This window comes from Camelus ferus, chromosome 16, assembly GCF_009834535.1.
Source record: "Camelus ferus isolate YT-003-E chromosome 16, BCGSAC_Cfer_1.0, whole genome shotgun sequence".
NCBI lineage: Eukaryota > Metazoa > Chordata > Mammalia > Artiodactyla > Camelidae > Camelus > Camelus ferus.
In genome coordinates this window covers 50,813,065-50,826,127 of record NC_045711.1, presented here as the reverse complement: position 1 = coordinate 50,826,127, position 13,063 = coordinate 50,813,065, and the positions used below count along the sequence as shown (strand labels likewise).

At 55.2% G+C, this 13,063-nt stretch overlaps 2 protein-coding genes across 6 annotated transcripts in view; one reads left to right on the top strand and one right to left on the bottom strand.

Moving 5' to 3' along the window:
* The window catches only part of ACSF2 (acyl-CoA synthetase family member 2), a 33,325-nt gene that overhangs the window by 15,361 nt on the left and 4,901 nt on the right, over positions 1-13,063 (top strand). For 4 of the 5 annotated variants that reach the window (XM_032498102.1, XM_032498106.1, XM_032498105.1 and 1 more), the window contains exons 2-10: positions 4,848-5,043; positions 5,389-5,517; positions 5,755-5,808; positions 6,358-6,476; positions 6,614-6,779; positions 7,319-7,414; positions 7,545-7,702; positions 7,992-8,083; positions 8,376-8,452. In XM_032498102.1, coding sequence (XP_032353993.1) covers positions 4,848-5,043; positions 5,389-5,517; positions 5,755-5,808; positions 6,358-6,476; positions 6,614-6,779; positions 7,319-7,414; positions 7,545-7,702; positions 7,992-8,083; positions 8,376-8,452 — 1,087 coding nt within the window. The remainder of the gene's footprint in view (positions 1-4,847; positions 5,044-5,388; positions 5,518-5,754; positions 5,809-6,357; positions 6,477-6,613; positions 6,780-7,318; positions 7,415-7,544; positions 7,703-7,991; positions 8,084-8,375; positions 8,453-13,063) is intronic. The other variant, XM_032498103.1, reaches the window with a different exon arrangement.
* Positions 8,651-12,762, bottom strand: CHAD (chondroadherin). Its single transcript, XM_006177011.2, has 4 exons — positions 11,815-12,762; positions 9,832-9,995; positions 9,415-9,560; positions 8,651-9,171 (listed from the first exon to the last, which is right to left on the bottom strand). The coding sequence occupies exons 1-3, from the start codon at positions 12,586-12,588 to the stop codon at positions 9,419-9,421; spliced, it is 1,080 nt and encodes a 359-aa protein (XP_006177073.1). The 5' UTR covers positions 12,589-12,762; the 3' UTR covers positions 8,651-9,171; positions 9,415-9,418.

Here is a 13,063-nt window from a genome sequence, read left to right as displayed (position 1 = left end):
GTAATTTTTTTTTCTAGCCTTCTTAGTGGTTGTGAAGTGGTATCTCATTGTGGTTTCAATTTGCATTTCATATGCTTGTTGGCCATTCATATATTTTCTTTGGAAAAATGCCTACTCAAGTCCTTTGCTTATTTTTCAAGTGGGTTGCCATGTGCATTGTTTATAATTCATTCTTTTGGTCATTCGAGCACCTCTTGCATCCCAGGCCCTGTGAGGCACTGGGGATAAAACAGTGAGCACATTAATTGCCAAAGTGAAAAGTCAAAATAATTCTTTAAAATAAAAAAAAATCCTTGTTTCCTGACTTCTCTTATGAAATTGGATCTGGCAGCAGATGTGGGCCTGAGCTCTCATGTGCCAACTCTCAGGACACCTTTAGGTGGGGCTGCGCTTTGTCTGCAGTCCCATCACAGCTCCCAGCTGGCTGACTTACTCCTACCTGGTGTTTTACAACACCCAGTCCAAGGAGCCAAAGATTCACTCTAGTAGTTTGAACTGGGAGCAGCTGGGACTGCTGGCTGTCCTCCAACTCAGTGAATACCCCACTACAAACAAACAAACAAACAAACAAACAAACAAATAAAACTTTCCCTGAAACGAAATTTCTTGATTGTCTTTTTCCGGTTGAAGTGGGATATCTGCCACTTTGTTTCAGAATAGAAAAAGAAGTGGCTGCCGTCTTGGCCAAGGTGTTCTGGGTGTGTTTGAGGAAGGAGGGAAGTAGAATCAATGGTGTTTGCACTGAGGCCTGTGAAATGACAGGTGGTTCTTGAGTTTATGACCAAATCACATTGATAGGAATTTCTAGAACTCTTAAGTCCTTTGAAGGGGCAACCTGTTTCCACCTCAACCCTGCCCTATCCCATTGCCAATTTCTTGGGTTCATTTAATGAACAACTGTGGAAACAATAAAACTGAGATTAGTCAGTTGCTGGTGATCAGATAGGGACTAAATCCAAAGCCTGAAAAAGAGAATTAGCCATCCCATCCTTTCTCCCCGGACCCAGCTGTGTGTGGCAGGCATGGCTGTAACTTTGGGGCAAGGGCACTGGATTCTCCACTTCAGGGGCAGCTGTTTAGCAGCTGGGCAGCCCACTTGGCCTCTTGGCGCTTCCGTTTCTTCACCTGTAGAATGAGCATTCATAGGGGGAGGGTTTAGCTCAGTGGTAGAGCAAGTGCTTAGCATGCATCAAGGTTCTGGGTTCAATCCCAAGTCCCTCCATTAAAAAAAAAAAAAAAAAAAGAACAAGTTCCTAATTCCCACCTGTATGTTTTAGGATTGGCTCAGTGTGTATCAGAGAAACCCCGTCTCACTGTGGTTTTAGGAGACAGCAGTTTCTTCTGGGAGAGGCCAGTCTGTGGCTACACTCTGCTGTCAGGCTCCAGGCCCCTTATGTCTTGTTGCTCTGTGGACCAGGCTCACTGTGTGGTCCAAGAGAACTGTCACAGGCAGCATTCCGGCCAGTAGGAAGGAAAACGAGATGTCCTTTCCCTTTATGGATTCTTCTCAGAAGCTGCACACACTACCTCCCATTAAATCTCGTTGGCCAGAACTTCACTTTTGGACCAGACCACCTGCTGGGAAGGCTGGAAATGTGGTCTCCATTCCACATGGCCATAGCCACATCTGAGGGTGTGTTATTAAGGGAGAAGGGGCTGTTGGGAGTCTCTGTCCCAGCACCTATCAGAGCTGCTGTGAAGATAAAGGAGCTAATACCCAGGGCACTGGATTTTTGGTGGGAGGGGCACATAAATCAACCTGTTGATTTGCCAACTCAACATTTCAAGAGGCCACTGAAAATCACGGTGAATGAACAGAAAATCAGATTCCAGCGGGAGGGTATAGCTCAGTAGTAGAGTGTGTGCCTAGCATGTACAAGGTCCTGGGTTCAATCCCCAGCACTTCCATTTAAAAAATAAATAGAAACCTAATTACCCCCCCCAAATAAAACAAACAAACAAAAAAATCAGATTCCAAACCAAATAGGACTCTGGGTCATTGTGAGAATAGGAGGGTCCCTGTTGTCAGACAGATCTCTGCCCCACCCCCACCTCTTTAATGCTCTGTTGACAATAAAGCCATTAAACTGGCTGAGATTTGTATTTCTCTGCCTCCTAGTCCAGATGCTGGCCTGTGGGAGGTGATCTCCAGGCATTCAAGGGCACTGGTTATCCACCGAATATAGTTAGGATTCACCAGTTGTGAGCAATAGAAACCCAACTCAGTCTGGCTTAAATTTGTTTGTTCATATATTGTTTTCTTTAGTTTTCATTTATTTAAATGTTTTGTTGTTTTTTGTTTTGGGGGAGGTAGTTAGGTTATTTCTTTTGATGGAGATACTGGGGATTGAACCCAGGACCTTGTGCATGCTAGGTACACATCCTATCACTCAGCTGTACCCTCTGTTCACGTTTTAGATTCTACGTATAAGTGAGATCACACAGTATTAGTCTTTCTGTGTCTGGTTTATTTCCCTCAGCATAATGACCTTCAGGTTCATCCATGTGGCTGCAAATGGAGTTGAGCTTTTTTTTTCTTCCCAAACTAGCTTAAATTTAAAGGGGGAATTTGTTTGTTTGTTTTGGGGGGATAACTAGGTTTACTTATTTATTCATTTTTTAGAGGGGGTACTGGGGACTGAGCCCAGGACCTCGTGCATGCTACAGATGCTCTCCACCGCTTGAGTTATACCCTCCCCGCTTAAAGAGGGAATTTGTCGGCTGTTAACAGTGAAACACCCAGACGCAGGTAGACTTAACACATGACTGGGTCTAGGGATTCAACAACCTCAAGATTCAGTCTGTCCCTGGGTCTTCCTGTCTCTGTCTCTGTCTCTCTCTCCATCTCTTTGTCTCTGTCTCACTGTCTCTTTCCATCTCCCCTACTTTCCCCCATGTTGACTTTCTTCTTAAGCAGGTGTTTTCCCACATGTTTACAACTATCACTTTGGCAAACCCAAAGAAAGGGCATGTCTGTTCTGTAGTGGGCAGAAATGGCTGCCCTCTACAGTGGGCCTGTGAGGGAGAGATTTGGGCACACAGTCCCCCCTGAGAGGTGTGATGGTGCCTATGGGGAACTACCTCAGCAGCTCTTTAGGTTTTTCAACCTATGAGTGGTCGGGTGTGGGGGTTGCCAGGACTTCAGAGCCCTGCGACTCTTGGCTGTTTTCTGCCCCAGCACACTTGAGGGAACCACTGGGTTTAGGTGGCTCGCTACAACCCTTTGAGAAGATTGCCCAGGTAGGTAATCTAGATAGCATTCCCTGAGGATAACCACTGATCCGGTCCCCAAGCTTTAGAGGTGGGGAAGCAGAGACCTAGCCCTGAGGAGAAGACACAAATGTCCTAACTTGGGTTCCCCCAAGAACAAGGACTTGGGTGCGGGTGGTTTATTTGTGATCCTGGAAAGTGGGAATGAGGCCGTATGGGGGAGGAGACAGGAAGAGAAGCCGGTGTAGGGTGTGTGAGGGTAACCAGGGTCTTTCCCCCAGAACCTGTGGGAAGATACAGATGCCTCCCAGAAGGTACAGCTGCAGCGGGGAGACTTGAGGGAGTCCCTGAGCAGACAGAACCTCAAGGAACTGTCCCAACAGCTGAAACCAGAGATGTGCCAAGGAGACATGACAAGGGACACCAAAGGTGTCTGCTATGGCCACCCACGCAGCCGTGGCATGCCTGGGATGAGACCTCACGCTCCCCACTGTGTGACTCATCCTCATGGAAGTCAGGACAGCCTCCCCATCAGCCCACACTGGGACCTACCCTCCTGTGAGATGGTCTCCTCTCCCATTTACAGGGAGACCCAGTTTTGCTCCCCGCTGCCCTGCCTGCCTTGTTCTTCCCAGAAATTCTTCTCCACAAGCCGTAAGTGGCCACACAATGAAAACTAGGCTTGGTCTTCACAGCTTAGCAGCGGCAAGACTGAATCATCAGGATGGGCCCTCGGGGCCTATACCATCTAGGGGGCCTGGAGGAGTTCTGGGAGGCCTGGATCCCGGATCGCGCATCCCGTCCATCTGCGGGGTGGGTGGGTTGGGGACTGAAAGCTGTCACCCTCCCGCCTGGGCCTAGGTGGGAGCCCAGCAGCTGTCACCTGGGGCGGCAGGTGGGCACCTGCAGGCAGGCCTACGCCTGTGGTACTTGGACTGCCGGGAGCTGTGTTTTGCTTTTTCTTTTTTAATAATTCATAGACTTCAGACAGTTTTAATAATTAATAGACAGTTTTAGAGTTACAGAATAACTGAGCGGATTGTATGGAGGGTTCCTTATACCCAAGTCCCACCCCACCCGGGCAGTTTCCTGATTGCTAACATCTGCATTCGTGTTACAGTTAGTGAACCGATATGGTGCGGTATTATTAACTCCCATCCATACTTTACATTACTATTTAGGCCTTGTGTTGGACTATTCTGTGGGTTTTGATTAAACCACCAGGGGTTTTTTTTTTTCATCAGGATTAGTGGTGTCTAGGATGAGGTTGTTCCCAGCCCTCCCAGGCCACCTCTCTTCTTAGTCAAAGCAGTGTAATTAACCTCAGTTTCCCTTTCCAGGGTTTTGGCACCAAGGCTGTAGGCTACTGGCACTGAGTGGAAACGGAGGAGCAGGTTGGGGAAAAGAACCTTCTGTCTGATTAAGGACAGGGGGTCAGCCTCCATGTTCAGATTTCTCATAGGTGAAACAGCTCCTAAATTCAGTCGTGATGGTCCCTGGGGGTGGGGCGGATCAGATAGTTTCTGGAGTGTCCTGAGCACGGTGTAAACAGCCCACCTCCCAGCAGGTGTGCCAGGCCGTTGGTGCCACGGAGACCTGGCCTGGGGCGGTTGAGCCCATAGCCCCTTTCCCCACAGTTCCAGAGAGGTGGCTCGCACCGCCCCCCTGCCCGTCGGAGGCCTCAGCTTCGTCCAGGGCCACACCGAAGTGCGTCTTATTAACAAGACTGTGGGGCAGTGCCTGGATGCCGCAGCACAGAGGGTCCCAGACCAAGAGGCCCTGGTTGTCCTCCACGAAAACATGAGGTTGACCTTTGCCCAACTCAAGCAGCAGGTGGGTCCTGACTTTGGATCCTCAAAGAGGGCAGGTGCTGGCTCCCAGGCTCCCCTGGCTGGGTGGAGTCACCCTGCCTCGCTGTGGGGCTGGGTGCTGGGGCTGCCTGAGAACCCCCAGGGGTGTCAGGAGAGGAGGGCAGGACTGAGGCAGAGGTGGCCCAGATGCATCCTGCATGTTGTTCCTGGATCTCACTCCACATCTGCTGAGGCCTGGGTATCTGCCTGCCCCTTGTTCCCAGGTGGTTCTGATGTGAACCCCTGGGCCAAGGGCTGAGATGGGAGTCATGGGCCCCTTACTGCTTGCCTGCAACTCACCCCTTTGTGCCCCCTCTGTTTACACCAGGTGGACAAAGCTGCTTCTGGGCTCCTGAGTATCGGCCTCTGCAAGGGTGACCGGCTGGGCATGTGGGGACCCAACTCCTACGCATGGGTACTCATGCAGCTAGCCACGGCCCAGGCAGGCATCATTCTGGTGAGGAAGGGCTTGCCTGGCACAGCTGGGTGTGCGGGGGTGGGCACCATTCAGGGGAGCCCCCTCTTGGCCCCAGAATCACACCAGTGCCGGGCTGGGTTCAGACTAGGTGGTACTTTCTCCCGAAGCCCACCAAGGAGGCCTGAAGGTACAGGGCGCTGCCTCTGAGGGTGAAGGGGCATGGAGACGGACAGGGTCTGACCAGGACACTTGACGTATGCTCTCTGTCTCTACCAGGTGTCTGTGAACCCAGCCTACCAAGCTATGGAACTAGAGTACGCCCTCAAGAAGGTAGGCCCTGTTTTGGGGAAGGGGCCTTGCTGGTGCCTGGCCTGGGGGCTTCTAGTTGTCACACAGGGCTGACCAGGGTGGGAGGGCGTGCACAGGCAGGTGACACCCAGAGTCTGTCCTTCCTCAGGCTACGAGTGGGTGGGAGGAAGGGGTATTTGTTCAGACAGGCTAGTGAGTGTGTTGGGGGTGTGTGTGTGTGTGTGTGTTAGAGGGTATTGTATGTGTATGTCATGGTGGGGGTTGTGGTGGTCGGTGTGTGTGGTTTGGGGGTAGCGTATGTGTGTGTCATGATGGTGGTGGTGATGATGTGTGTGTATATTAGAGGGTATTGCATGTGTGTCGTGGTGGTGGGTGTGTATGTTGGGGGTGGTGCATGTGTATGTCGTGGTGGTGGTGGTAGTGTGTGTGTGTGGGTTGGGGGTAGTATATGTGTGTCATGGTGTATGTGTCAGGGTAGTGGTGTGTGTGGGAGAGAACAATGGTTAGGACTCCACCAGATCCCTAGGCTGGCGCTTCCTGATGACCGTGGCCGGGGCTCACCTTCCACAGGTGGGCTGCAAAGCCCTCGTGTTCCCCAAGCAATTCAAGACCCAGCAATACTACAACATCCTGAAGCAGATCTGTCCAGAGGTGGAGAAGGCCCAGCCAGGGGCCTTGAAGAGTCAGAGGTGGGGGTGTCCCTGGTTGGGAGGGGTGCACATGGCAGCATCCTGGCCCCTTCATCCCTTTCCCACATCCAAGGATGAGGCTGGCATCTCCTGGGCCCTCCCTTGGCCCCTGACTCTCACCACACTCCCTGCCCCAGGCTCCCAGATCTGAGCACAGTCATCTCGTTGGACGCCCCTCTGCCTGGGACGCTGCTCCTGGATGAGGTGGTGGCAGCTGGCGATCAAGAACAGCATCTGGCCCGGCTCCGGCACACACAGCAGTTCCTGTCCTGCCATGACCCCATCAACATCCAGTTCACCTCGGTAGGGCAGAGGTCTCCCGGTCCCAAGCCCCGGCTGGCACACTAACCCCTGCCTGCCCTGTGACCCTCCCCGGAGAATGAGACAGCAGAGGTCAGAAGTGCAAACACTCTTCTGGGACTGGCCCTCGCCGTCCCCGCGGCCCTGGAAAATATCAGCAACTAGTGTTCTTGTCACGTGCCCTGGCCCTCTCGTCCCCAGTACAGGGGCAGATGCACTGAACCATGCAGGTCAGAGCCCCCTCATTTAGCAGATGGGAAAACTAAGATCCAGAGAGGGCATGTGCTGGTGAGCCAGAGTCCTCTGAGCCACCTTATAAGTGGCATGAGGACAGACCTTACCTTCCAAATTTCTGGATCCTGACCCCTGGCACCATGCAGGCTGGTGGTCAACCTCTGTGACTACGTATTGAATGAACAGATGGATCTGGGGCCACAGTCCTGGTCTCCTGACTCCCAGTCCAGTGCTCTTCCATGCAGTGGCCCAGGGTGGGAAGGAAATGGAAAGAAAGGGGCCAAGCCATCACCTGCTTGTCTTGTCAGGGGACAACCGGCAGCCCAAAGGGGGCCACGCTTTCCCACTACAACATTGTCAACAACTCCAACATGATAGGGGAGCGCCTGAGGCTGCACCAGAAGGTGAGGCGCCCTGGCCCAGCAAGGGCTTCCTGGCACCCGGTGGGGGTGGGGCTTGCTGGGCTCCCTCTGCGGCCTAGAGGAACTGGCTTCTGGCTCTGCAGCAGACCCAGCCTCCTGCCTCCATCTCCAGGCACCAGACGAGTCGCGGGTGGTCCTGCCCAACCCATTGTACCACTGCCTGGGTTCCGTAGGGGGCACAATGGTGAGCTTGATGCACGGGGTCACCCTCGTCCTGTCCTCTCCGGTCTTTGATGGCAAGAAGGCGCTGGAGGCCATCAGCAGAGAGAGGTGGGCATCAGTGGGGCAGCTACCTGTGGGCTGATAAGACCCGTCTATTCCTCAGTCCTGGGCCCTGATCCCTTTCCAAGATGTCTCTTCCCTCCAACCAGGAGAAGTGGAGACGAGGTAGTGGGGGACCCCCAGGAGAGGACCCGTTCCTCTCTCCAAGGAGCTTCTCGCACCTGTTCCCCAGTTTCAGCCTTGGCCCTTACTGCAGGGTCGGGTGGGGTGGGTGAGAAGAGGAAGCGCCCTTCTACTTCCAAGCCTGATTTTGAGATGCACCTCCCCCCTTATACAGAGGCTCCTTCCTGTATGGCACCCCCACAATGTTCGTGGACATTCTGAACCAACCAGACTTCTCCAGTTATGACATCTCAGCCATGTGTGGAGGTGCGACGGGGCCAAGGGTGGCCAGGCTGGGACTGGCCCAGTGAACTACATATTCACCCAATCTTTCATTTAGGGGGCAAGAAGGCCACTGTAGAAACATGGCGGGGAGGGGGGCAAATCCTTAGTGTCCCTAGACACCAGCCCAAGGTCAGCTGCCAGGTCTAGGAACAGGTCCAGGGTCAGGGGAGAGAAGGGAATGTTATTCCCCACAAAGAGCCATAAGTGGAGGGGGTCCACTGGGCTTGGAGAAGGTGGGAGCCCTCTCTCTGAGTTAGCCCTCTGTCTGATTCAGGTGTGATCGCGGGGTCCCCTGCACCCCCAGAGCTGATCCGAGCCATCATCAACAAGCTGAACATGAAGGATCTGGTGGTGAGTGGAGGCCGGGCCCGAGGTTGGGGTCGGGGGCAGGCCAGGCCTGGGCAGGAATAGTGATGGGAGTGGAGAGGAGCCCCGGCCAGGTCTCAAGGAAGACCCTTTGGCTGGCTCTCATTCCCGAAAGCAGATGTGAGAAAATGCAGTCCAACCTCAGCAGCAGCTGGCAAGTCACAGAGATAGGTGACAGGGGAGTAAATATTATACATACATAAATTTATATTTATAGAAATCTGGGGAAGAAATGCAGCATGGGAGGACGTGGCAAAGCACCGGTGTCCTGTTAGAGTGTCCTGGCAGGTGGGGGCTGGCAGAGTTGGGGTACAGGCTTAAGACCCTTTCTGGAAACAAGGGATGGGGCAAGGATCTGATGTTTGTTTCCAAATGGCAGGGAAAGGGGAGCAGAGAGGAGGATTCTGGAAGGGTGGCCATCCTGATGGCCACCCTGTTCCAGTTCTAAAGGCCTTAGGGGTCTCAGCAACAGCTTCTCTGAGAGGAGCCACGGCGGTGGCACCAGGTGTGATGAGCTCTCACCGTCAGGTGGAGCTGGGTTTGTGCTCGAGTGCCCGGGTCCCCCTGCCAGGACGTGTCTAGGTATGGACAGCTCTGTGCATCAGCAGAGGCTGTGGGGAGAGGGTTGGGGACACAGGTGGGAGGGTCAGTAGTTTCTCCGGCAGAAGGCAGAGGCCAGTCACCAGGACCGGCTGGGTCAGGACCTGCAGTGAAGCAAGGAGTGGTGTCAGGATTCCAACAACCCAGACGATGTTTGGAGAGAATGGTGAGAGTCTTGGGCAGTATCATTTTCCACCTTAGAGGGGAGCCCCAGCCCTCCCCTCCTCTCCCTGCAAAAATGGAGGGTCTCCTTGCCCTTCTGTGGGGCAGGAGGACCATCCTGGGACACCCTCCTCACTTCCAGAATCTCCAGAGAGGGAATGGGGGAACTGCCCGCGCAGCCCCACCTGTTTAATGGCGGCCGGCTTTCTTGGACCTCTTAGTGGGGAACTTGCAGCTGCGGAAGGCGTCTGTGTCACGGATGTGCTGGCCCCTGAACTTGGTGGGCGATGCGCAAGTGGCATCAGGGCGGGAGGTCTTGGCTTCCAGCCACCTGGAGAGATAGAAAGTTGCCAGGGTTGCAGGAGAGATGTAAGAGTACTGGGGGAAGGGACAGTGAGCCATGGACATGGCCAGGACTGACTTGGCTTCAGGGTAGTCTGGAACTATCATCTTCATTTTACAGATGGGGAAACTCCCAGGGTCCCACATCTATTAGGTAACAGATGTAGGATCTATGCCCAGGATGTTTTAGTGCAGGGCCAGTGTGTCTCCACTCCATCACGTGATGGCGGGTTTTGGGGGAGCCATGAGGGTGCTCTTACCTCCGAAGGCCCCGGAGCTGGCAGGTACACTTCCAGGGGTTGTTGGTGAGGGTGAGGGTCTCCAGGCTGTCAAAGGGGAAGTTGGAGGGCAGCTGGTTCAGGCGGTTGTTCTCCAAATGGACATGTTTCAGCGTGGTCACACCCAGGAAGGCACCGTCAGAGAACTGGGGAGCGAGGTAGGCACGAGTGAGCACCCCAGCCCCAGGATCCGGCCTCTCCAAGCTCTGTGGCCCCAGAGGGACAGGGTCCTTCCCTGGACATAAGCAGTGGCACCTTGAGAAATTTTACAATGTGACTAGTTTGTCTCAGATGATCTAATCCATTATAACCACCTTTTGAGATAGGAGGTATTATTTCCAGTACGTAGATGGGGGGGAAGGTGGTTAAGTCCCTTGCCCAGGGTGGCACTAAGGAGTAAACAGTAGCTACAGGACCACACCCAGCTCCTCTTCCCCTGGCACCATGCTCCGTGCACAAACACTGGCACTGGGGAGGCAGCCAGAGTTTGGTCCCAGGAGCCCACGCTGGCACACAGTGAAGCTGATCAGTGTTTGGTGGGATGGGCAGTGTGCCCAGGCTCCCCACAGCCCACGGGGTCCTGGGATGTCCCCCGGCTCTGTCCTCACAGCTCCCTCACCGTCTGCCAGACACTATTTGTGGAGCCACCTTAATGCAGCCTTTGGACAGGTCTACTGGCTCCAGAGGAAACATTCTATTGGGGCCCACATCTTGGCCCAGGCGTCACAGTTCCTGCCTGGTCTCCTCTGCGCCAGATGAACCCCTGCTGCCCTGATCTACCTCCCATTGAAAGGCCACTCTGGCAATGGTAGGCCATGGTGGGCTCTGACTTCAGCTGGGGCTGAAGAAGATCAGACTCAGGCAGGCTCTGTCCACCCAGACAGAGGCTGGTTGCCATCCAGGTATGATTCTGCTCGCATTTCTGTGCCTGTGTCCCAGGGAGGGGTGTGAAGTTCCCTGGTAATCAGAATGTTCTGATGACCATCTCCCCCACCTTGTTCTGGTCGCTGCCCAAACCTCCTGGCCAAAGGCCCTGTACCGGAGTGATTTTCCAGTCCCAAGAAGGGATTCCATCCTGACCCAAGGCAGCCCCACCTGGCCAGTCACTGGGCATCACAGGGGAGGAAGGACTGGGCAAGGATGCATCCAGGAGGTGGGTCTGGTGACTGGGGTAGGCAAAGGGCAGCGAGTGGTCTGAGGCACAGTGAGGCATAGCCATCCTTCCCTATGGGGAGACACCTGGAGTCCTGTGCCAAAGATCGACAATATATGTGGCTCTTGCATTCGTCCCTTCACGGAGCCCGGGGGTGCTATGCCTGCACCCAAGGGGAAGCCCCTGGTCCCCTCTCAGCTGAAATGGACCTGAGAATGCAGTGGAATGTGTGTGTATGTGGACTGGGGGTGGGAGGCATCCATGGAGGCCTCTGGAAGGCATGGAGGAGGTCTTCCTCAGGTATGTGCTCCCCACTTCCCAGCCCCCTACCCCACCTTAGCACACATGCACACTCCCACCAGGAACAGGGTCTCTTTGTGGGCCTGATTTGCCCGGCTCGTCTGTAAGGCTTCTCAATAAACAAACCTTCCTTTATGGGGTGGTAGGTTTACTGGAGACAGGGAAAAAAACAGCAGAGGAGGGGTGGAAGGCCCAGCGGAAGAGGTGGCTGCTGCCCACAGCAGGGGGTTTGGGAGCACTAGCCATGCCTCTTAGGAGCCATTGGTGGGGCCAGGGTAGCCCCAGCTCCATTTATAAGTATGAATCGTAGGAGGGCAGCGGCTAAGACTAGGAACACGGGCAGCAGGGCAAGTTTTAGGGTGGAGACAGATGTGGCAGAGCTCCTCACCTTGGAGAGGGCCACAGAAAGGGTAATTTTAGGAGAGAGGGGATGGTGCCCAGCTTTGGCCCTAGATCCCTGGGCCTCCTGGCAGAGAAGGAGCCAGGGCAGAGCTCTGCAGCCAGGAGCTCACCTTCTCCAGGTTGGTGTTGTCCAGCCAGAGGGTCTCCAGGTATCTGCCGAAAGACTGGAAGGCATTGTCTGGAATGCTTTTCAGGGGGTTGTGGGACAGCTTCAGCTCCTCCACCACCCGCAGCTTGTTTAGAGCAGCCGAGGGGTAGCTGGACAGCTGGTTCTTGTCCAGGTAGAACTTGGCGAGGTTCTCCACGTCGTCCAGAGCGCCAGGCTGCAGGGAGCTGAGTGCGTTTTCGGACAGATAGAGCCAGCGCAGGTCTTTGGCACCCTGGAAGGCGCCTGCGCGCAGCTCGCGGATCTTGTTGTTATTGAGCTGCAAGATGAAGAGGTTGACCAGCGGGGAGAGCAGCCCCCGGGGCAGTTCTGTCACCTTGTTGTGGTCCAGGTAGAGGTAGGTGAGCTCCGTCAGGTCATCGAAGGCGCCGGCGCGCAGCACGCGGATGTCGTTGTGGGACAGGTACAGGTAGATGAGCTGCTTGAGGCCGCGGAAAGCGCCGGCGGCCACCTCGCGGATCTGGCAGTGCTGCAGGTGCAGCGACACGAGGTTCGGCATGGCCCGAAACGAGTTGGCAGCCAGCACTGGGAAGTTGTTGCGCTGTAGGTTGAGCAGCTTGGTCTTCTCTGACACCTTGGGGATCTTATGCAGCCCCACCTTGTCGCAGATGACGTGCTGCAGGTCGCCGTGGCAGTGGCAGTTCTGGGGGCAGGCGGCCAGCGCCGGCAGCAGGCCGGCCAGGAGGCCGAGGCTGAGCAAGAGCATCGGGCGGGCCATGGCGGGGACGCCTGGGGCCGGGGCTAGGGGCAGAGGCAAGTCCTCGGCGCTCGGTCTCCCGCCCTATTTATACGGTGGCCCTGACCGCAGCCGGCACCCGGAGCCAGCTCCTACGTGGAGCCGCGAGGCCACCGGGTTAACTCCCTCCCGCCCGGAGCTTCGCCCCCGCCCTCGACGGGGAGGCCATTCCCCGCCGCCCCCCGCGCTGGCTAACGTGCGGGGCTGGACCGGGGTCCCCAAACCTCCGCCCCCATCCCAGCTCTCCTTCTCCCTGCCCTCGGATCCTGCTCCCTCCCCACCTCGACCTCCTTTCCCCCTGCTTTTCTGGGGGTGGGTATGGGTGTGTCCAGAGCCCCGAGTTTACACCACAGAGAAAGGAGGCGTTCCCTGAACTTATTTGTTTGCTCAAGTTGGAGCCTCCACGCCACTCGGCGCCCCCGCCATACACGCTCGGCCGCGTGCCCTGGACCCAGCG

Excerpts from the sequence above, each read along its gene's own strand:
- CHAD (XM_006177011.2), bottom strand. The coding sequence starts at position 12,588 with ATGGCCCGCCCGATGCTCTTGCTCAGCCTCGGCCTCCTGGCCGGCCTG. Across the intron at positions 9,996-11,814 it reads ACAACACCAACCTGGAGAAG|TTCTCTGACGGTGCCTTCCT; the intron begins GTGAGCTCCTGG and ends CTCGCTCCCCAG. Across the intron at positions 9,561-9,831 it reads CAGCTCCGGGGCCTTCGGAG|GTGGCTGGAAGCCAAGACCT; the intron begins GTAAGAGCACCC and ends CTATCTCTCCAG.